This window comes from Camelina sativa, chromosome 11, assembly GCF_000633955.1.
Source record: "Camelina sativa cultivar DH55 chromosome 11, Cs, whole genome shotgun sequence".
NCBI classification, from domain to species: Eukaryota; Viridiplantae; Streptophyta; class Magnoliopsida; order Brassicales; family Brassicaceae; genus Camelina; species Camelina sativa.
The window spans coordinates 13,638,080-13,659,572 of record NC_025695.1 but is presented as its reverse complement, the minus strand read 5'-3'; the positions used below and the strand labels follow the sequence as shown (position 1 = coordinate 13,659,572).

General features: G+C 36.3%; 3 protein-coding genes and 1 long non-coding RNA gene across 4 annotated transcripts; 1 reads left to right on the top strand and 3 right to left on the bottom strand.

Moving 5' to 3' along the window:
* On the bottom strand, nucleotides 1,459-3,926 carry LOC104723226. Its single transcript, XR_757305.2, has 3 exons — nucleotides 3,785-3,926; nucleotides 3,588-3,692; nucleotides 1,459-1,613 (listed from the first exon to the last, which is right to left on the bottom strand). It is a non-coding gene; the product is annotated as an uncharacterized LOC104723226 (long non-coding RNA).
* LOC104723225 lies at nucleotides 10,475-10,972 on the top strand. Its single transcript, XM_010441557.2, has one exon. The coding sequence runs from the start codon at nucleotides 10,585-10,587 to the stop codon at nucleotides 10,951-10,953; it is 369 nt and encodes a 122-aa protein (XP_010439859.1). The 5' UTR covers nucleotides 10,475-10,584; the 3' UTR covers nucleotides 10,954-10,972.
* LOC104723223 lies at nucleotides 10,997-12,254 on the bottom strand. The gene is made up of 3 exons (XM_010441556.2): nucleotides 12,044-12,254; nucleotides 11,490-11,602; nucleotides 10,997-11,204 (listed from the first exon to the last, which is right to left on the bottom strand). Exons 1-3 carry the CDS (start codon nucleotides 12,177-12,179, stop codon nucleotides 11,100-11,102), a joined length of 354 nt encoding a protein of 117 aa, XP_010439858.1. The 5' UTR covers nucleotides 12,180-12,254; the 3' UTR covers nucleotides 10,997-11,099.
* LOC104723222 lies at nucleotides 13,421-13,951 on the bottom strand. The gene has a single exon (XM_010441555.2). It carries the CDS (start codon nucleotides 13,945-13,947, stop codon nucleotides 13,567-13,569), a length of 381 nt encoding a protein of 126 aa, XP_010439857.2. The 5' UTR covers nucleotides 13,948-13,951; the 3' UTR covers nucleotides 13,421-13,566.

Below are 21,493 nucleotides of genomic sequence, written 5' to 3'. Positions count from 1 at the left end.
CAACCGTCAATGTATCTTTCTATCACGAACTTGATTCCAAGCGCTCATCACATTGTTCATATCGGCAATCATTTCTGTAGAATATGTTAAATTGACACGTGAAGTCTCGCTTTCTTCTTCTTGATGGAATTCTGCGACATTGTACAGATTGTATCCATCTCGTTCATCTTCTACACAATATGATACATGCTCTCATTATCTTTTCTATTTTTGTCTTATCCAAAAAAGGGCGGAATTTTTTACAATTGCAAATCGAGCTTGCAAAACCCCGAAAGCACGTTCAACATCTTTTCGGGCAGCTTCTTGATAATGAGCAAATAATGATGCTTTCGGGTCTTGTGGAAGTGAAATTGATTGGATGAGTTTTGCCCATTTCGGATATATACCATCAGTGAGGTAGTAAGCCATATTGTAATGTCGACTATTGACAAAGTAATCTACTCTCGGAGCTCGACCTTCTAATATGTCATCAAAAACTGGTGAACGGTCAAGGACATTAATATCATTTAAAGTACCTGGAGGTCCAAAAAATGCATGCCAAATCCAGAGATCTTGCGAAACCACAGCCTCTAAAACGATTGTAGGCTTTCCAGATCCACGAGAATATTGACCTTTCCAAACTGTTGGGCAATTCTTCCATTCTCAATGCATACAATCAATGCTTCCTATCATCCCGGGAAATCTGTGTGCCTCTCCTTGATTGAGTAATCGTTGGAGATCCTCTGCCGTAGGTCTTCTTAGGTACGTATCCTGAAACAAATATATAATTCCCTCCACAAAATTTTCCAAGCATAGCCTTGCGGTGCTACCTGCGAGGCGGAGGTATTCATCCACCGCATCTGCTGCACAACCATATGCCAATAAACGAATGGTTGTTGTACAATTTTGTAATCCAGACAGACCCAACCTTCCCGTAGCATCTCTTCTTTGTTGGAAATATGATACTTCATTGGATAGTGCATCAACAATACGAATGAACAATGACTTGTTCATTCGAAAACGACGACGGAAACTAGCGTGAGAGTAAGTAGAATTTTCGCTGAAATAATCATTTCATAAACGAGTGTGCCCTTCCTTGCGGTCTCTTTCAATAAAAGCTCTTGGCGGCCTTGAACTAGTTGGTTGTTGATCATTGCCATAATCATCTAGGCAATTTTGAACTAGACTATCAAAGTATCCATCAAACATTTCATCTTACTCATCATCTAATTTGGAGATGACATGTCATAGAAATATTTAATTCCCAGCAGAAAGATATTTTATGGTGAGAAATAAAAAAATAGGGAGCTAGTAAGAGAGATTTGGGAGAAAAGATGTGAAACTTAAAAGAAAGAAGTAGACTGCATTGGGAGTTTTTACAAAATAGAGAAGCCGATTATGAAAACTATATATACACGGTCATTCAACTACAAGTTGGGAAAGGAAAAAAACAAATTAGCCACTGGTTGTCTTGTTCACGGGTTACAAAAAACAAACCATGGAGCTGACAGAAACACGGGTTAGCAAAAAACAAGCATATTGGAGTGTTGTCTTGTGCCGACTGCTCCCAATCACGGGTTGTCTTTCTTGATTTTATTGTTGTCTTGTGTCGACTGCTCCCAATCACGGGTTCGCTGCATAACATAACATAAACAATCAGACCACAAAAACACACACATGTTTCCTTCACAAAAAAGGAAGAAACAAACCTAGCATAACAAAACATATAGCTGAGATTCTTGTTCCATTGCTAATAAAACATAAAACGAACACACACATGTTTTTCTTCACAAAAAAAAAAGAAACATACCAATTACGTTTATTGTTCTGAATCTGAGACATTGTCCTGTTACGTTTGGAACACGAACACATATAGCAAAACATCACCAATATTGTTTACAAGGATTTGAGTAATAAAAACACCTTATAGACAAGACACAAATAAAAAGAAACATGAAACATAGGATTTCATTAATAGAAACGACTCATAAACAAGACACAAACAAGAAGATTGATTTCAGGATTAGTAAACGGCTCCTAAACAAGACAATAATTAAGACACAAACATGAAACATAGGATTAGAATAATTAGTAACCAAATTATCCTAACATCTCATCTACTAGCTTCTTTCTCAGGTTGAGTTCAGGTTCGGATAGATCAGTTCTACCGACGAGAATCTCTAGAAATCACTGCTTTGATATTCTTTCTCTCGCAGCAATTTCTTTCTCTCTGATCTCCCACGCCTGCTGTAACTTTTGCAAGGAATCACCTTGAGTAGCTTCACCGCGAGCAGTTTTCTTTGTTTTGCTTTTGGATGCCTTAATACCTGGAGGGCGTTCTTCAGTTTCTTCCTCAACACGAGATGTTGTATTTGAGCTTGAGGAGTATGTGCCACTCACATCAAGCTTAGTTCTTTTGGAGTTTTCATATCCTCTATAAGCATTAGAAGTACACCACTTCTGTTCGTGGCGTAGCTCCCTCCAAGCATGCTCTAGGTTGAACTTCAATTTCTGATCATTGAAGTACAACTCGTTTGCCATTTGGAGAACATCATCTTCAGACTGGCCACTACTTCTCCGACTCGAAGCTTGGTTGTAGCATCCTACAAACTTGTTGACAGTCTCATTGATTTTATTCCAACTCTACTTACATTGACTGGCTCCTCTTTTTGGTTTACCCGCTACTGCTTCACTTTCTCCATAATAGAATGCTATTTGATCCCAAAAAGAACCTAGCTTTTTCCCATTGCTCACGACTGGATCTTTGCTGGTGTTTAACCAACCACTGATCAAGACAACATCTTCTTGCGGAGTCCATCTGTGTCTAGCTTCTCTTGTGTTATCATATAGGTCTTGTACATCTTGTGAACTGAATTGAGGGATAGGTGATGAGCTTATTTGAATAGGAGGAGAAAAAGAAGGAAGAGATTCTGGATTATTCATCTCTTGTTGGCTATTCAAGAGGTTGGTAAAGTTTCGAGCTAAACTATAAGAATTGCTCGAACCCATAGCCTAATCTATATGAAAGATGGAGAAAAGAAGAATTGGTTTGGTGGATAGAGAACAACAAGCGGCATATATAGAGTTCAAGCGTTTAAGTGTTTCTAGTGTTTGGTTGTTGTGTTTATGGTAAAGTGGTTAGGTAAGGTTCAACTGTTTGTTGTGTTTAAGTGTGACATAACACACAACTACCTAGCATTGAGTTTAAGCACTTACTCGACAATAAGTGCTTAACTATTACAACTACCAAGCAATTAGTGTTTAAAGTGTGACAAAACAAGCTATCAATGTCAACAACCAAACAAAAGTTAAACAAAGACTTACAAGGTAACCAAAACAATAGGCGAATCAAGACTATTTTAACTAAGTTTTGTACAATGTAACCGCAATGTTATATGAGGCCAACAACTAAAGCAAAACATCCACAAAACACAATGTAAGACTTTCTGTTTCTTGTTTATAGTTTTGACAATTTTATTCCCTAAATTTTGTTCCAGCAAGCAATATAATTCAACCAACAACTGAATAAACATCTTTAATGTTTAAGAATCGTAAGAAGAGAAACAAAGCTGAAGCTAAAATAGATACAAGTCTGAGGAATAACAAACCTTCGACTAAGACACCCACTCCAATGGCTTCAGTCCCATCGAAACTTGACATTCGTAGCCTCCAATTCTCCAACTGCAAGTCATTTTATAGCTCTCGCGGATCATCTAAAAACAAACCCGATAAACCTCTCAAAAACAATTCAAACATAGAACTCTGAAAATTACAAAATTGGATAAGTAATTTGAGTGAGACTCACCAAAAGCTTTTGCTGCTGTAGACGTCGCCACCGCCATTGGAGCTCATTACTTCTGCTTTACAATCCCAATTTTCAATTTTTTATCTCACAAATCAAAAGATTAATACCCAAAAATAGCTCCTCAAAACCCAGATTACTCAAAATAGATTCTTGCAAAACAAATTCTACTCAAAACCTATTGAAACAAACAGATTCATATAGAAACCCAGATGTATACGGACTTGTAGGAAACAAAAATTATTCAGAAATTACTTTGATTGTGTCAAACAAATCAGCTTCTTACCTAACAGAGAAGAACTAAGAGGAATCGGATATCAAAAGAAGACGATGAGGAGACATCAATTTTGTATGGAAATCGATGAGATCTTCGATTGGGTTGTGAATCAAGTTTTGGAAAATCTGTTTCGCCTTCGAACTTTCATTTGTATCAAAGGAGAGAGAAGCTTATCCAGAAATAAAGAAAACAACAAAATAAAAAAAACAAAGGCAACCAAAACAATTTTGACACGTAAAGGGTCTGTGAGTGTCTAATTTGAGTTGTGCAGAGACACAGATCAGCGAAATATCACGAATAAATCTTTTTTTTATTATTATTATTAAAAAACAAAAAGACATCCTTAGAGGATAACCGATGCGCTTGCTCTTAAGATATGAATGAGAGTTTAATTCAAAGAGTAACAGTGGATGAGATAAAATCAGTCCTATTTGCTATTGATGCTTCCAATGCTTATGGACCAGATGGGATGTCTGCAACTTTTTTCCAGTCCAATTAGTCTACGGTAGGGGGTCAAATTACGAAGGAGATTCAAAGCTTTTTTAACTATGGTTAATTCCCAGTGGATTGGAACTTCACTCATATTTTCCTCCTACCAAAAACGCATCATCCTACAGAGATGAATGATCTTCGTCCAATCAGTATGTGTACTGTCATTTATAAAATCATTTCTAAGGTCCTGGTGAATCGGTTACAGCCTTTTTTGCCTCACATAGTGTCTATCAATCAAACAACATTTGTTCCAGAAATGTTAATCACAGACAACATCCTGGTGTCACATGAAATGGTGCACAGTTTAAGTGGAAGACAAGCTTTTCCGGATAACTTCATGGCGGTGAAGACAGACATGTCTAAAGCATATGATCGGGTCGAGTGGAGTTATTTACAATCTCTTTTGGGTGTTGTTGGTTTTCATCGTAAGTGGATAGAGTGGATCATGTGTTGTGTGAGCTCTGTTTCTTTCTCGATCCTCATCAATGATCAACCTTTTGGGTTGATAGTTCCTTAGAGAGGTTTAAGGCAGGGAGACCCCCTATCTTCGTTTCTCTTCGATCTGTGTACCGAAGGATTATCTTATATGTTAAATAAAGCTCAGAGGAAAGGTAAGATCGAAGGTGTCAGGTTTGATGACAGAGATCCTGAAGTACATCACTTACTCTTTGCAGACGACAGTTTGTTCATGTGTAAAGCAACCATGGATCAAAGTCACGCTTTACAGTCGATCCTTCAGAGGTATGGAAAAGCAACATGACAGATGGTCAATCTGCAAAAATCCTCTATCACCTTTGGTGTAAATGTTAATCCCCAATTAAAAGCAGGGATTCAGTACAAGATGGGGATACATAAAGAAGGTGGTGCAAGTTCTTATATGGGAATGCTAGAGTGTTTTAGTAGGTCAAAAATCCAGCTCTTGAACTACATAAAAGATAGGGTGAAAACTAAAACGAGTTGCTGGTATGCTAAATCCTTATCACAGGGTGGCAAGGAAGTCTTAATTAAGTCAGTAGCTTTGGCCATGCCAGTTTTTGTGATGTCCTGTTTCAAGCTTCCCAAAACGACGGTTGCCAATCTCTCAAGTGTGATGACAGATTATTGGTGGCATACCTCAGATCATAGGAGCAAGATTCACTGGCAAAGGTAGAATAAACTTTGTCTGCCTAAGGACCAATGAGGAATGGGTTTAGAGATATTCAGATCTTCAATCATGCTCTTCTAGCCAAACAAGCGTGGAAATTTTCAAGACCCGAGCTGCTTGTTTTCTCAGGTAATGAAGAGCAAATATTTTCCTCAGTCGGATTTTTTGAGTGCCAAGCTAGGCAAAAGGCCTTTCTTTGCTTGGAGGAGTATCTTGTACGGTAGAGAACTTCTGATGAAAGGTCTAGTCAAAAACATTGGTAATGGGAAGTCTACAAGAGTCTGGATGGACAATTGGCTGGAAGATGGTGAAAAGAGACTTCCATGGAGGAAAAATACGTTTTTTGATCCTAACCTCAGGGTCTCTGATTTGATTGATAGAAGAACAAGGACCTGGGATCAACTTAAGCTGCAGGATAATTTTTCCCTGCTGACATACTGAGAATCATAAAGATTAAACCGACTACTGATATTGAAGATTTCTACTCTTGGAAATTCAATAAAAGCGGCGTTTTCTCAGTAAAATCCGCTTACTGGTTGGCTTCTCAATCCAACAACAAGGCTACTAGAGAACATGCAAACCAACTCCCTTCCACCAATCCATTGAAAGCTTAAGTGTGGAAGATTCCCACTGATCCAAAACTAAAAGTTTTCCTCTGGAAAATCTTTTCTGGAGCATTACTGGTTGTTGAGGCGATAAATAAAAGAGGAATGTCCGGGGATAACATATGTCAGATATGTGGGAACGAAGGTGAAACTATAAATCACGTCCTTTTCACATGTGCGGTGGCGAGACAAGTCTGGGCTCTAGCTGGCATTCCCTCTCCAGAACATGGTTTCCACAATGGTTCGGTTTTCTCAAACATTCACTATCTTTTAGAAAACCAGGGGAACAAAATTTGGCCGGATTCAATAAGGAAATCTTTCCCTTGAGTCCTATGGAGGCTATGGAAAAATAGGAATCAAGTGGCTTTCAAAGGGGTGTGTTTCTCTCCTTTGGATACGTCTCAGAAAGCCAAAGAAGACTGCTTTGAGTGGATGGAAGCTCAAAGAGTCAATGAAAAGGAAGAGTCCCCAGTTGGTGTGTACACTGGTAAGGGGGGTTTAATAAGTCAGGGGGTATCATTCGAGTGAGTAATGCTTGGTTACCCCCTCCTCGAGACTGGCTTAAGTGTAATATAGGTATATTGTGGTCCAAAAGAAATAACTTGGTTGGTGGTGCTTGAGTAGTGAGGGACTATAAGGGAAACGCTATTCTACATAGTAAAAAGGCATTCTCACAGGTTGTGGAGTATCAAGAAGCAATACTAACAGGTGTTCTTTGGGCTATTGAAAGTATGAAGAGTCACAAGTGATTTTTGCGTTTCAGGAAGGCTCTTTGGCTAAGGCAATCAATCGTCCAGCGGCTTGGCTCTCCTACAGATTTCAGTCGAGGGAAGTTCTGGCTGCCTTGGCAAAAATCGGAGCTTGGAAAATTCTTTTGGAAAACTCAACCTCAGACAGAGGAGCTAATCTAATCGCTAATAGTGTTACCAATGATGATAGACTCAACTCGTATGTGGCAAGAGGCTATCCCATGTGGATGAATCTTGTCTTCCAAGACGAAATATCTTTTGAGTCTGTTTGGTTTTGAGTTTTGTGGGCTATGGTTAGTTCTTTGACCATATTTTTTTGTAAAACTTCCTATCGTAGGATAGAGAGGTTTGTTTATAAGTAGAAACATTTGTAGGGCTTCGGTGCATAGGATGGAGGCTAATGGCCAATAGTATTTGTAATACAATCTTTTGAGAATATAATTCCAGTTGATAAAAAAAAAACTATTATATATATATATATATATATATATATATTTTATCAGAAAAATAGTCTTTCAGTGTACCAAATATATTTGGTTTGAAAAAATGGACGGTTAAATAAACAAATTGTATCACTTCGCTATACACAATATAAGACTATAGTCTATATATATAAATTTTCGACATCAATCTATTTTATATTTAAAAATGCTTAAATACATATATTGTGCAAGGTAAAACCATTTAAAATGGCTAAACACACTATGGCCTGATTGGTACTTTTTTTTTCCTTCTTTGTTTTCTCAGATTTTTTAAAGCGTCAAAACCATTTAAAACCAGTTGTGTAAGTCACTTTTTTTTCCTTCTTTGTTTTTCCAGATTTTTTAAGGCGTCAAAACCAAACTTTAAAATATAAAATTTTATTTTTTTCTCTTTCCATTATACTTAAAAGCTCTCCAAAAATTTATATATAAATTTTACATAAATTATTTTTACACATTAATTATTCTTACTTTTTTTCTTTCTTTTATGATCCATTTCAATAATAATTATTTTTATTTTCATTATCATCATTTTAATATATTTTAATAATAAAAGTAACAGCTTCAGTTTTAAAAGTATTTGTTACCAATCAAATTTTAACAGTAAAAGTTTCTACAGTCAAAGTATCTACAGCTAAATTCTCTACAGCTAAAATTTTAAAGTTAAAGTCTTTAAAGTCATAAATAACAACCGTTACCAATCAGAGCCTATATATATATTACCAATATCTCCCTACAAAAAAATGTATACAAACTGAAGTTTTCTTCCAGTACTATTAGTCTATATTTTGAGTTAATTTGTCTTTTTATGTTTAAACTTTATAGAAATTCTTAGACTGTCCTCATTAGTTTTGTTTCTTAAATCATTTTTTAATAATATAAAGGAATGTATCAAGTAAGAAACGTTTCCAACATTCTTTATATTAGAAACGTCCTTTTGATTTGTCTAAAAACATTACTTATTTTATTATTATTTTGGTCAGAGGAAAATTCTAAAAAACCTTTTACAAACACAATAAGGATAGTCTAAGTACCAAATGAACATGTACAAATCAAATAATGTCATACGAAGAAGACTTGCGTTCACACGCTTCTCTTATTTTATTATACAGTTATATATACATTTTTTTTCAATGATAAAGACTTCTGATGTTTGACCAAAAAAATAAAAATAGACTTCGTATGATATATCTAGATCGATGAACATAAAAATAGACTTCGTATGATATATCTAGATCGATGAACATATTCAAATAGCCGTGAATGAAAGCAAATGCCAAGTTATTTTTCACTTCTTTAGATATTTTTCCTTTGCTAAGCCATTATTAATCTCTAAAATATCACTCTATGTTTTAAAAAATATTCAGTTTTAACTCTATAACAATAAATTAGATAACAGTATATTTGAGTTTTAAGCTTTTTAGGTTCTAGGAACAACCTATCATAATATGTGGGTCAACTTTTAAGCCACTGGATTACAAATACCTTTTAAATAATAATTGAACTATCGTATTAGATGCCAATTGCATTAAGGAACATAACGTAGTTAACTAAGTTTCCACGCTATATATTTTTCATGGTTTATTTGATCAGTATGAAACTCTTGTATAAACCCCAAAATAATAATTTCTTGATTTCAAACAAAAAAACATTTCTTTGGCAAAAAACGAACAAAATTTGAAGTGGGCTAAATTCGTAACTATTCTTTTTTAATACTATCTAAAAAAACAAAATTAAATTCGAAAAAGAAAATAATCGTACAACTCGAAATATAGTTTGACTGATTTAACTTATTATTTTTTTTTTTATTGTACAAACAAAAGAAGAGGAGAAAAAAATTTAGACACCATAATTTTGAATAGGGGTCTTTCTTAAACTATTGGTTCAAGTGTATTGATTAAGACTTATGAGAGCACATTAAAATATAAGTGAAGTTGATGTCATTTTTATAATGGACAATTAATGAATCTAGTGGGTCATGAGACTCATGATTAATTTTGTCCATTAAGCTTCTCTATATGCTCTATATGGAATAAACCCTAATTGTGATTTGAAAGATAGGTCTACTCAGAGGTATATACCTTTCCATTATTAGATTAACTCTAATTAATTTATTGTTACCCTATTACATGTAAATCAATTCATACTAGTCTATGAACTAAACTTGATTTTTATTGGTTATTTATCTTTCAGACAATCATGGAAGGACCACAACACAACATACACCCATATATTTGTTTGCATCAAATTTTCTAATATAATACATGTTATAGCATAGTTTAAGTGATTTCAAAGTCATGTTTCCATCGAGGTTCAAAATTATGATTAAAGTAGACGAAAATAAAAATAATGTCAAATTTTAATTGTTTTCTGGTTAAAGTTATTTTTCCAAAATAATAATTTGAACAAGAATGTACTTTGAGTTAAGGCCCAATATATTTCCATCATTTTGGGCTGTCATTATCTTATAATAGCTCAAAAGTTTAATCGTTGTTAGTGGTTAAAAATATTAGCTGAAATATCAATGAGACAATGACAATGCAAAGTTTAGCGACTTTAGTCATTAACGACTACAAAAAAAAATACTACAACAAGACAGTGTCACTGGTCATTGTCAAATTAACTAGAGTCTTATGTCGGTGTCTGAATATACTACTTACCCTTACCGAATCTACCATTCAAATTAACTGACTTGTTAGCTATACACTGATTTTTTCAATAAGAGTATATTTAAAAACGATGGGCAAATAAATAACATAATTTTATCTCTTATGTCGGTTTGAGTTAGAACTAAATTCGATTTTTTGTAATTTGGTTGATTTTTCGGTTTAAAACTTTGGTTTGGTATAGTGCGGTTTATATGTGCACCACCCTAGGTTCCTTTATATTTTCGTCAGAAAAAAAAAGTGGTTAGTCTTAAAAATTTAGGGCCTTTCCGATAAAACTGGCTATATCGAAGGAATCACCTGTCGTCGGAAACAGGGGAAGATATTTAACTCATCAGCTTCCCCACCATCAAAACTCTAGTACGAACATGGAGACAAAGGTTTCCAAATGTTGCAAAAACCACCCTACCTCTTTATCTCCGAGGACAATGATCATCACAATAATCTCCAGTACACGAGCTTGAAAGACGTGATCTCAACAAGTTCCGATGGATTCGGTTCGTTCTTTTCTCCCAGCCAACACTGTCTTCCTTCTTGTCAAGACGGGTTTCTCTTGTCCGAGATGGATTCTTCTAACATCGCCATTAGAAACGAGCTAGTGAAAAGAGCGGCTTCTATGTATCTTCAGTCTTCTATGGTTGTCATTGCTCCCGACACGAACTGGTTCCGGAGATTCTGTTTGAAGGCTAAGCATCAGGCGGTTGCTGCGATTGATTGTCTTAGACCGGTTTGCCGGATTTTCGCTCGGTCTAGTTAAAGAGATGTTTTTAGAAAGGGTGATTCTAATTCTTCTTAGTAAATGTGTTGTAAAGTTTCAATTTTTTTTTTCCAACAAAGTTTCTTACATCACCTGAAGTATCATAAGAATCCCATCTATGAACAAATCATACCTACGTAGTAAGATTAAGGCATCATACATACTTTATAACGCTTTTTCTTAGCTCGTTTGGAAGAAGACCTTAACGTCTCTTTTCTCAGATCTTCAGTTGCTTTTGTGTCCAGAAACGGCTGCATCAAATAAAATAAAAGAGCAAACTTAGAACACATAAAAGCCGGTTTAGCCTGATGCGCAGTTTTGTTGTCATCAAGTTTCACTGTTTTGGTTCCAAGTCTAACAATTTCAATCCCAACTTTGGATTTCATGCCCTTGGTTTAACAATTCATTGAGTCATATGCGATATACGATAAACCAGGACTTGACTTTAGATAACAGGTTCATTTCAATGTACAAAGAGATGATGAGAAACATGCACAATGAAGAATAGAGAGAGACAGGAGAGTTGGAATTCTAACCTCGTCTTTTCTCTTTTGGAGCTCAAGAAGATCTCGACAAAGAGCAAGACACTCAGTGTGGTAAGCTGCAGCCAAATCCTTAACCAAAGCTTTCCTTTTGATGATCCCAATCACTTTCAAAATAACAGAATCAATTCCAAAGGAGTTGGTTTAGATACAATATACCACACAATGCACAGCTATTGAAACACAGCAAGCTAGTGGTGAGGGACTCATATGAACAGAACAACAACAACAACATAACAAGGAAGGATCTTAATGAAGCTATAACCAACAAAATTCATATATAAACAGAGTGATTGTTCACACCAATCACAGCTCTAAGCTCTCTCTTCATAGAGTGATCTGTCAGATTCGTGATTATGCTAGTACCAAAGGAGTTCAGATTAGAATTGAGAAATTTTAAGAAAATGAGAGCTTTTTGGGTAAGATTAACAATGGTGGAGGATAACTCAACAGTCTAATTGAAGAAAGAGCAACAACCAAAAAAACCCAGAAAGCAAAACCCTAGAAATCAATTTTTGATGTTGCGGAAACAAAATTAGAGAAATTACTTCGACTAGGATCAAACTTAGACGGAGGAGTAGAGGTTTCCGGCGGAAGATCTTCGGGTTGGGGTAAAGATTGCGACAAAGAAGGAAGAAGAGGTTCCGACGACGGTGGAGTTCGCTTCTCTTCTTCTTTCGCCATTGAAGAAAGTTTCAAGTTTCTTTTTTTCCTTCTGTGATTTTTTTTTGGTTTTGGTTATCTAATTGATGAAATTGTATTCTTTCTCCACTGTGATTATTAAAGCTCTGTTTTGTGTTTTACGTTGACTAAAAATGTTGACTTCACTTATTTTAATTTTTATCTAAACAAAAAAATTAATATATGCATTTAAGTAAAATGGAGTAGTATTCTACATTTGCTTTTCTAGTTTCTTTTTGTTTTCAAAATCGAGATTTTCACATTTTTTTATAACCGTTTTTATCAGTATGTTTAACTTTTAATGACATCTTTATTTACATACAACATGTATAAGTATATAACTAATTTACATGTCACTATAAAAAGAACAATTTGTTTGTTTATTCCGGTATCTATACCAACTGTTTTTCCTTTTTTACTTTCTAGAACCTCTAAAGTTAGCACAAGAATTAATTTAAGAGATTACTACGTGTTGACTTGATATTTTTGGATACTGACATTTTTCGCATATTTTTATAACCTTTTAAAAAAAGTCTTCTAATCCTTCTCTATATAAGCCCTTCTTCCTTTGTGCTCATCCACTAATTGGACAACCAAAATCTTTCGATAACACCTTTAATCTTAATTCATCTGCCCATTTCAACCCAAGCAAAACTCCTAAAACTGCATCAATGGCGACTGAAATGAGGTTTATTCAAACATGGGGAGAGGTTGCACCTTCAATGTCTCGTCGGATTCAGCAGAGACGATTATCGAAGAGCATCTCACAGCCTAAACTGGAAACGATATTTGAAGAAAGATGTGATAGTTTTGCGGTCAAGGCCCCTAAACGGATTGTGATATTTCTTCCTCTTCTACTCTCTACGCTTTTGTACTTTGTCTTGTACAAGATTATCAAGGACTGTTGATTGCTTTCTTTGATTTGTAATTTGAATGTGTTGTTAATAACAAAATCTATCCATGATTTTAGGTCAAGAAAGAGTTCGGACTTTAAAGACTCGGGTTTATTTTGTTTTACAAGAAAACGTGTTTTGCATAGGTCAAAACACCCATTTTAACCATGTTTTCGAAAAGTTATATATTGGCCAAAGACCTATAAGTTATCGGCATAATTTGATACCGTCTCGTTTTGTTGATTTCTAGGACGCGTTTTTGCATATGAATCCATTTGTCAAAAAAATTCGAGCCACGTTCAGAAATGTCCTATTGGTAAAAAACCAAGAACTAATTAAGAATAAAACACATGCTATAAATTGATATTATTATTTGTGAATCAAATGACCAAATTAACACAATAAATTGAAACAAAGACATAAGATTATATTAAAAAAAAAAACTCTTTAGCCTATACATAGTTACATTAAAATACATAACATATATGTATGTATGTTCAAGAAAATCGAACAACACGATCTTGTCTATACAACAAAGCACAAGATACGGCAGATATGATCGCCGGAACAAGAAGAAACAAACGATGTCGTTTTCCTACGACGACGACTCTGTAATGTGGATCTTGATGATTAAAATCATCCTCGAAAATGGTCTCTAGTGTCGGAGACATTGAACATGTCCGGCGAGAAATCACCGGCGCCGGCGCCATTTCATTTCCAGATAGGAATCTTCGTCTTACTAATTCTGATCTAACCATGATGACCTTAATTCGATCTTTTCTAGCTAGTTTCTCTCCCGTTCTTGAAAATGTTTTAAGATCGAAAAAGTTCTTGAAAGTATTCGGATTTCTAATAAGTTTCAATGGTGAATACTTCATACTTGGTCTATTTATATAGAGACTAGAGTTTAATGCACGGCGACAAAGAAAAGAAAACACGGTTTCAATTCGTTTGGAAGAAAAAAATCAAGTAAAAAAGAAAACAGATGGATCAACGGTTGTCTTTGGTCCAAATTGATATCGACAATATTAGCGATTGTAGAACTAACGACAAAATTGTCTCTATGATTTGTTGATGCATAGACTAACACACACCAATCAAATTTCTCAAAATTATCTTTGGGATATAATTATCAAGATATTTACTATGCCTATTGTTTTGAAATATGTGTTTGCTTACATTGGATCAAATATATCAATTCGAAAAGTATTATGTATGTTTTTTTTCTTCTTCCAATTAATAAAATTATAACCAATTATTTTTTAATAAAAAAATACTAATATTGTAGTTTCTATCACTGATACTTTTGAAATATCATAATTATGTAGGTCCTGATATTTTAGGTTTGATTTTAAAATTATTCATAAAGAAAAAAAATCTAAAATATTAAAATAATCTTACAACTTGAGTTTAGGAGAAGACGACGTGAGAAGAAGAAAGAAGAAATATGGGAGAACTATACGTACGAACAGTGGAAGTAGTTCTTAGTATGGAGTCCACATTTAGCTTTACAAGTCTTGTTTGGTTAGCTGTATCTCTACGTGTACGTACCAGAGAGTCACACACGACATGAGACTAATGAGATATTCGTTTAAAGTTTGTCAACACGTTTCAGTATCTTTTACAACTTGTAGACGCTAACTATCTTCTTTTCATTCTATTTCCAAACAAACAACTCCTTTTACACTCCCAAAAAAATCAAAAAAATAGTTTTAATCAGTACTTAGATCATCTCCAATGTGTTACTCTATTTTTTTCTCTAAAATAGAGCATTGTTTTCCTCTAATGTATTATTCTATTTTAAAGGTAAAAATAGAAGTAGTGTAAAAAAATAGAGATAAAAATAGAGTTGCTCTATAATATAGAGCAATCCTATCATTTTCTCTATTTTAGAATAAAATATAAAGTAGGGTTAGACCAAATGTTGCTCTATAATAGAGTTTTGACTGTAAAATAGAGTGGAGTTGAAGATGCCCTTAATACCAACAAACTTTTTTTCTATATATATATATATATAAAGTCAATTTCATAATTCACAAATACTTTAGCTTATGTGTAAATAACATAGTATTTTATTTCGAAATAATTAATTACAATTTACACCGTTGTTTTTTTTCAGTCATATAGTTCAGAAATGTATCAAAATACTTAAAAAAAAAAAATCAATTAGTGGTCCAGTTTTAATCATTTTACCAATTGTCCCATTATAATTTTACAAATACAAATAATCAACCATTAATCTTTACAACTACAAGAACAAGAAACCATGCATCTTCTATATGATTATCTCCAACGATAACCAACTCTGTTCAAACACTCTCTGAGCTCATCAAGCTTTTCTTAAGTCTCTTTGCTCCTTGGATTGAGTTCCATCTCGGACATGAAATACAGAAATAGTATGTGCTTTTGTCTTTGATTTAAATCTCTCTCATTATTCTCCTAGTCTTCACTACTTCCTCATACATCCTCGCATCTGGTTATATACCATTCTTGAAAAGCACCTTTGATCCTGATTTCTCAGGCTCAAGAACCTTTTCTTTAATTTTTCTCTGCAGCAAATTTTGTGAACTTTACGTTCTTGTTATCACTTCCCGGGCCAAGAAACGTAATCCAAACGGCATTTTATTTTCTCATCGCTTCAGTTAGTTTCCCTGCCCTGCCTCACACATCATTCATAAGCGTAAGTGATCTTGTATCGGTTTAACACCAAACCGAGATTACATGGGTTTCAACATAGTGTTTCGCTTCGAAGACAAGTCCTACGTGGTTACACGCACAGAGGACGCTCACTAGCTAGAGTAATGTGGTTTGGCGAAATTCCCTACGTTAGCAACTTCACCAGGACACCATGTAACTGCGTTCCCATTTCATCAAGCCCTATCCCAAAAAAACAACGCTTTTAATGAACTTGAGACAACAAACATGCTGGCACGAATTTTCGTTTTGATCAATCTTCACAATTAAATCCAGAGCCAAGCCTTAATGTCATGAAGTATTCCAAAAAAACAATGGCATAACTCTTTTATTTCCTTGAAAACAAGAAGTGAAAATCTAATAAGGCTACCGACTTTGGCATACATATCAACAAGTGTATTCAACAATAAAACGTCAGGATCATTATCGAGTTTTACGAAGTTACTGCAACATTTTAACATCTCATATATAGGGTTGCACAAGCGTTAAAAGTAAACAAAACTAAACTCGCTTGTGAAGTCTTTTATCAAGTTTATTTAGTCTTTTAAGTGTTTTATCATCTGTTTGAAGTAGTCAACTCATAGGAAGGTGGCTTCCGAAAATGTAGGAGTTGTTGAATAAGTTGCAGGTTTTTTAGGAAGTAGTGCTAAGTTGTAGTTCTACTATAAATCCTTTTCCTGTAACTCTTTAAATGTGAATACAAGAAGCTTTTCAGTTTATTCTCTTAGAGTTTCGACTTACAGAGATAACAAGTGGTATCAGAGCTTGTTACTAATCTGAGAGAAACGATGGGTGACAAAGACGTGATGATCATACCAAAGTTCGATGGCGACTACGAGCACTGGGCGATGTTGATGGAGAACTTTCTCCGGTCAAAGGAATGGTGGGATCTGATAGAAATCGGCATTCCAAGTCAGGAGAGGGGAACCGTTCTGTCAGGTGCACAAAGAAACGAGTTGCAAGAGAAGATTGTAGAGAAGACGGTAACAGATCACAAAGTGAAGAATTATTTCTTCGCCTCAATTGACAAGAAGATTCTGAAAACGATTCTCAAGAAGAACACGGCTAAGGAGTTATGGGAATCGATGAAGAAGAAACATCAAGGGAATGAGAGGGTGCAGAGTGCACAACTACAAAGGCTGAGAAGAAACTTTGAAGTCATTGAGATGAGGTATGGTGAGACGATAGAGTATTTCTCACGAGTGATGGAGGTTGCCAAAGCGCAATTTTGGAGAAGACATGCCCGATTCGAAAATCGTTGAGAAGATTCTCAGAACTCTTGCTGAGAAGTTCACATACATAGTATGTGCAATTGAAGAGTCTAAAGACATCAAGAGCATGACGGTAGATGGTCTACATAGTTCCTTGATGGTTCATGAGCAAAACATGATCAAACATGATGGAGAGGAGAAAGTTCTGAAGATTGAAGATCAATGGAAACTGATCAGAGGTAGAGGCAGAGGAGGATACTCAGCCAGAGGAAGAGGCAGAGGAGGTTATCCAGGGAGAGGTCGTGGTAAAGAACATGTGGAGTGTTTCAAGTGTCATAAAATGGGTCACTACAAGTCTGAATGTCCAGATTGGGACAAGGAAGCAAATTATGTCGAGATGGAAGAAGACTTGCTTCTGATGGCACAAATTGAGGAGGTAAAAACCGAAAAGAACAGGTTTGGTTCCTAGATTCAGGCTGTAGCAATCACATGTGTGGTTCAAAGGAATGGTTTATTGAGCTTGACAATACCTTTCAAAGAAACGTGAAACTGGGAGATGACAGGAGAATGTCTGTAGACGGAAAAGGAAAGCTGCGACTTGAGATCAATGGAAGGATCCAAGTAATCTCAGATGTCTATTATGTACCCGGACTGAATAACAATCTCTTTAGCGTGGGACAACTGCAGGAGAAAGGACTAAGAGTCATTATTGAAGACGGAGTGTATGAAGTGTGGCACAAAGAGGAGAAGAGAATGATTATGCACTCAATAATGTCAAAGAACCGGATGTTCATAGTCCTTGATGTTGTCAAAGATGGAAAAGAATCCGAAGAAGGTTGCTGCCTACAGATGATGGAGAAGACAAACAACTTATGGCACAGAAGATACAGACATCTCAACAACAAAGGCTTGAGCTCTCTAGCAGAAAAGAACATGGTGGTTGGATTACCAAAGCTGAGTCAAGAAGCAGAAGAGGCTATATGTGATATCTGTATGAGAGGAAAGCATAATCGAGAAAGCATCCCAAGGAAAAGCTTGTGGAAATCAACTCGTTGGCTCCAATTGGTTCACACTGACATATGTGGACCAATCACTCCAGTGTATGAGAGTGGAAAAAGGTACATCATCAACTTTATAGATGATTACAGTAGAAAGTGTTGGACTTATCTCTTGTCAGAGAAATCAGATGTTTTTAGAGTCTTTAAGGAGTTAAAGGCTGGTGTAGAAAGGGAACTAGGAGAGTTTTTGGTGTGTCTACGTTCTGACAGGGGAGGAGAATTCAATTCTCAGGAGTTTAATGAGTACTGCAGAGAGTATGGTATCAAACGTCAACTCACAGCTGCATATACACCGCAACAGAACGGGATTGCAGAGAGGAAAAACAGAATAGTCATGAACATGACACGGTGTATGATGCTAGAGATGGGGGTTCCAAGACGTTTCTGGCCAGAAGCTGTCCAATATGCTGTTCATATACTAAATCGAAGTCCATCAAAGGCGCTAGGAGATATCACACTAGAGGAAAAGTGGAGCAACCAGAAACCATCGGTGAGTCATCTCAGAGTATTCGGAAGCATTGCTTATGCTCTTGTACCATATGAAAGGCACATCAAGCTTGACGAGAAGAGTATCAAGTGCGTAATGTTTGGAGTGAGCAAAGAATCAAAGGCGTATCGTCTCTATAATCCAGTAACTAAGAAAATGGTGATAAGTAGAGACATTCACTTTGATGAGAGTAAAGGTTGGAACTGGGAAGAAAAACAAGGAGAGAAAGAGCTTGTGTGGGATGATTCTGAGATCGAACCAGTGGGAGAGGAGAATGTAGAAGAAGAAAATCAAGTTGGGGAAGAAGAAAATACAGTGGCAGAGGAGGCTGAACCAATCGCAGAAGCTAAAGTTCCTGTCAGAGAAGGATCTAAGAGGGAGATTAGGAGACCAATGTGGTTCAAAGACTTTGACACTAAAGGGGTTGGTTTCTTGGTGACAGAAGAAGAAGGAGAGATACTAGCACTGTTCATAGAGGATCCTACGAGCTATGAGGAAGCAACACAAGAAGAAGTGTGGAGAAAAGCAATGGAAAAGGAGATTGCTGGAATAGAAGAAAACAACACATGGGAACTAATTGAGTTGCCAGAAGGAGCTAAGGTGATCGGAGTAAAATGGGTGTTCAAAACCAAACTCAATGAGAATGGAGAGATTTATAAGTTCAAGGCAAGATTGGTTGCAAAGGGCTATCATCAGAAAAAAAGAGTAGACTTTCATGAAGTCTTTGCACCAGTAGCAAGATGGGATACGATAAGAGTAATACTGAGCAAAGCGGCAGAGAACGGTTGGACTGTTTACCAACTAGATGTTAAAAGTGCTTTCCTACACGGAGAACTGATGGAGGAGGTCTTTGTAGAACAACCAAAGGGGTTTGAGGTCAGTGGAGAATCAGAGAAGGTTTATAGATTGAAGAAAGCGTTGTACGACCTGAAACAAGCTCCTAGAGCTTGGTACAGTCGCATTGAAGGTTATTTTCAGAAGGAGGGCTTTGGAAAATGCTACTGTGAGCACACACTGTTCGTCAAAAGGGAAGGGGAGCATTGTCTCATTGTAAGTCTCTATGTTGATGACCTCATTTATACGGGAAACTCAACTAGGATGCTTGAGGAGTTTAAAAGCTCAATGATGAATGAGTTTTCAATGACGGATCTGGGGAAAATGAAGTACTTCTTGGGAGTGGAGGTTGTTCAGGATGAAAAGGGGATATTCATAAATCAGAAAAAGTATGCAGAAGAAACTCTACAGAAGTACGAGATGGAGAAGTGCAATGCTGTTAAGAATCCCATGGTTCCAGGTCATAAGTTGAGTAAGGCAGGAGCAGGAGAAGAGGTGAATCCCAGGACATTCAAGCAGCTTGTTGGTAGCCTCAGGTATTTAACTGCTACAAGACCAGATTTGATTTACTCAGTAAATTTGGTTAGCAGATACATGGAAAGTCCGAATGAGCAACATATGGTTGCAGTGAAGAGAATCCTGAGATACATTCAGGGAACAAGAGATTTTGGTATTCAATACAAGTATGGAGGGGAACAAAAGCTGGTTGGATATGTGGACAGTGATTATGCAGGTGATGTTGATGATTTTAAAAGCACTTTAGGATACGTCTTTATGTTGGGAGGAGCAGCGGTATCATGGGTCTCTAAGAAACAACCAATTGTGACGCTGTATACCACAGAAGCAGAGGAAGGAATGTTCTGTCAGAAATCGGGTTTGAACAAGAGGAAGGAACAGTTATGTTCTGTGACAACAGTTCCACTATAAAGTTGTCAAAGAATCCAGTGCTACATGGAAGGAGTAAGCACATCCATGTCAGGTTTCACTATCTAAGAGAGTTGGTGAATGATGGGATCATTCAACTCAACTACTGTGGTACGCAAGATCAGATAGCAGACATAATGACGAAGGATGTGAAGCTTGAGGTGTTCAAGAATCTCAGGAGCAGGATGGGAGTAAGAGCTAAGGACGTGTAAACTGGAAAGGAGGTATTCCAGTTTAGGGGAGGAAATGAAGTCTTTTATCAAGTTTATTTAGTCTTTTAAGTGTTTTATCATCTAGTTTGAAGTAGTCAACTCATAGGAAGGTGGCTTCCGAACATGTAGGAGTTGTTGAATAAGTTGCAGGTTTTTTAGGAAGTAATGCTAAGTTGTAGTTCTACTATAAATCCTTTTCTTGTAACTCTTTAATGTGAATACAAGAAGCTTTTCAGTTTATTCTCTTAGAGTTTCGACTTACAGAGATAACAGCTTGGCCTTATTCCAGTATATATGCCATGTGACGAAACCGCTTGATTGCTTCGAACAAGAATCACATTGCACATAGGAACAAAAGCAGAACATTCCATGAAGCCACACCTTTTAATGCTAATCCGGCAAAAACCCTCCAAAGAAGCTTTAAATCTGTCGTTACAGTCAAACTGCTTGCTATGAACTCGTGGGCTTTAATTCTGTCGTTACAGTCAAACTGCTTGCTATGAACTCGTGGGATTCATATCTAATAACAATGGCCATTCCCTTGTTCCAAAATCCGGTGCATGATTTTAGAACGCTAAGGAAAAAAACACTCGATCGTAACACCAAACAAATATACTTCTTTAGCGAACCGAACTAACTTCTTTAACAAACCGAACTAAACCAGGAATAAATTAGGTTATAATGTGAAAAAGCTAATTTAAGTACTAAGCAGAGAGACGTAAGGTCACCAATTCGGGCCCAACCAAAGTGGTCATAACTCAGCATGCAAAGTTAATCCCGACAGGGTTCGACATCTATATTGGTACCGATGGAGAGACAATTCTCTCCTATGCAATCCTGAGAAAGGAAGTTGCAACATGTTTGGCGCCTCAGCGAGTACTATGTGCCCCTATGTGGCTATGCTTTCGCAAGGAGGCTTAACTAACCCCCTTTGTTCTGAATTCCTAACTTAGGGGTTGCCTATCTAGAGAGAGCGCTCTCTCTGGTTGGCGATTTGAGGTAAT

Excerpts from the sequence above, each read along its gene's own strand:
- LOC104723222 (XM_010441555.2), bottom strand. The coding sequence starts at position 13,947 with ATGAAGTATTCACCATTGAAACTTATTAGAAATCCGAATACTTTCAAG.
- LOC104723223 (XM_010441556.2), bottom strand. The coding sequence starts at position 12,179 with ATGGCGAAAGAAGAAGAGAAGCGAACTCCACCGTCGTCGGAACCTCTT. Across the intron at positions 11,603-12,043 it reads TAAGTTTGATCCTAGTCGAA|TGATTGGGATCATCAAAAGG; the intron begins GTAATTTCTCTA and ends TTATTTTGAAAG. Across the intron at positions 11,205-11,489 it reads TCCAAAAGAGAAAAGACGAG|CCGTTTCTGGACACAAAAGC; the intron begins GTTAGAATTCCA and ends TATTTGATGCAG.
- LOC104723225 (XM_010441557.2), top strand. The coding sequence starts at position 10,585 with ATGTTGCAAAAACCACCCTACCTCTTTATCTCCGAGGACAATGATCAT.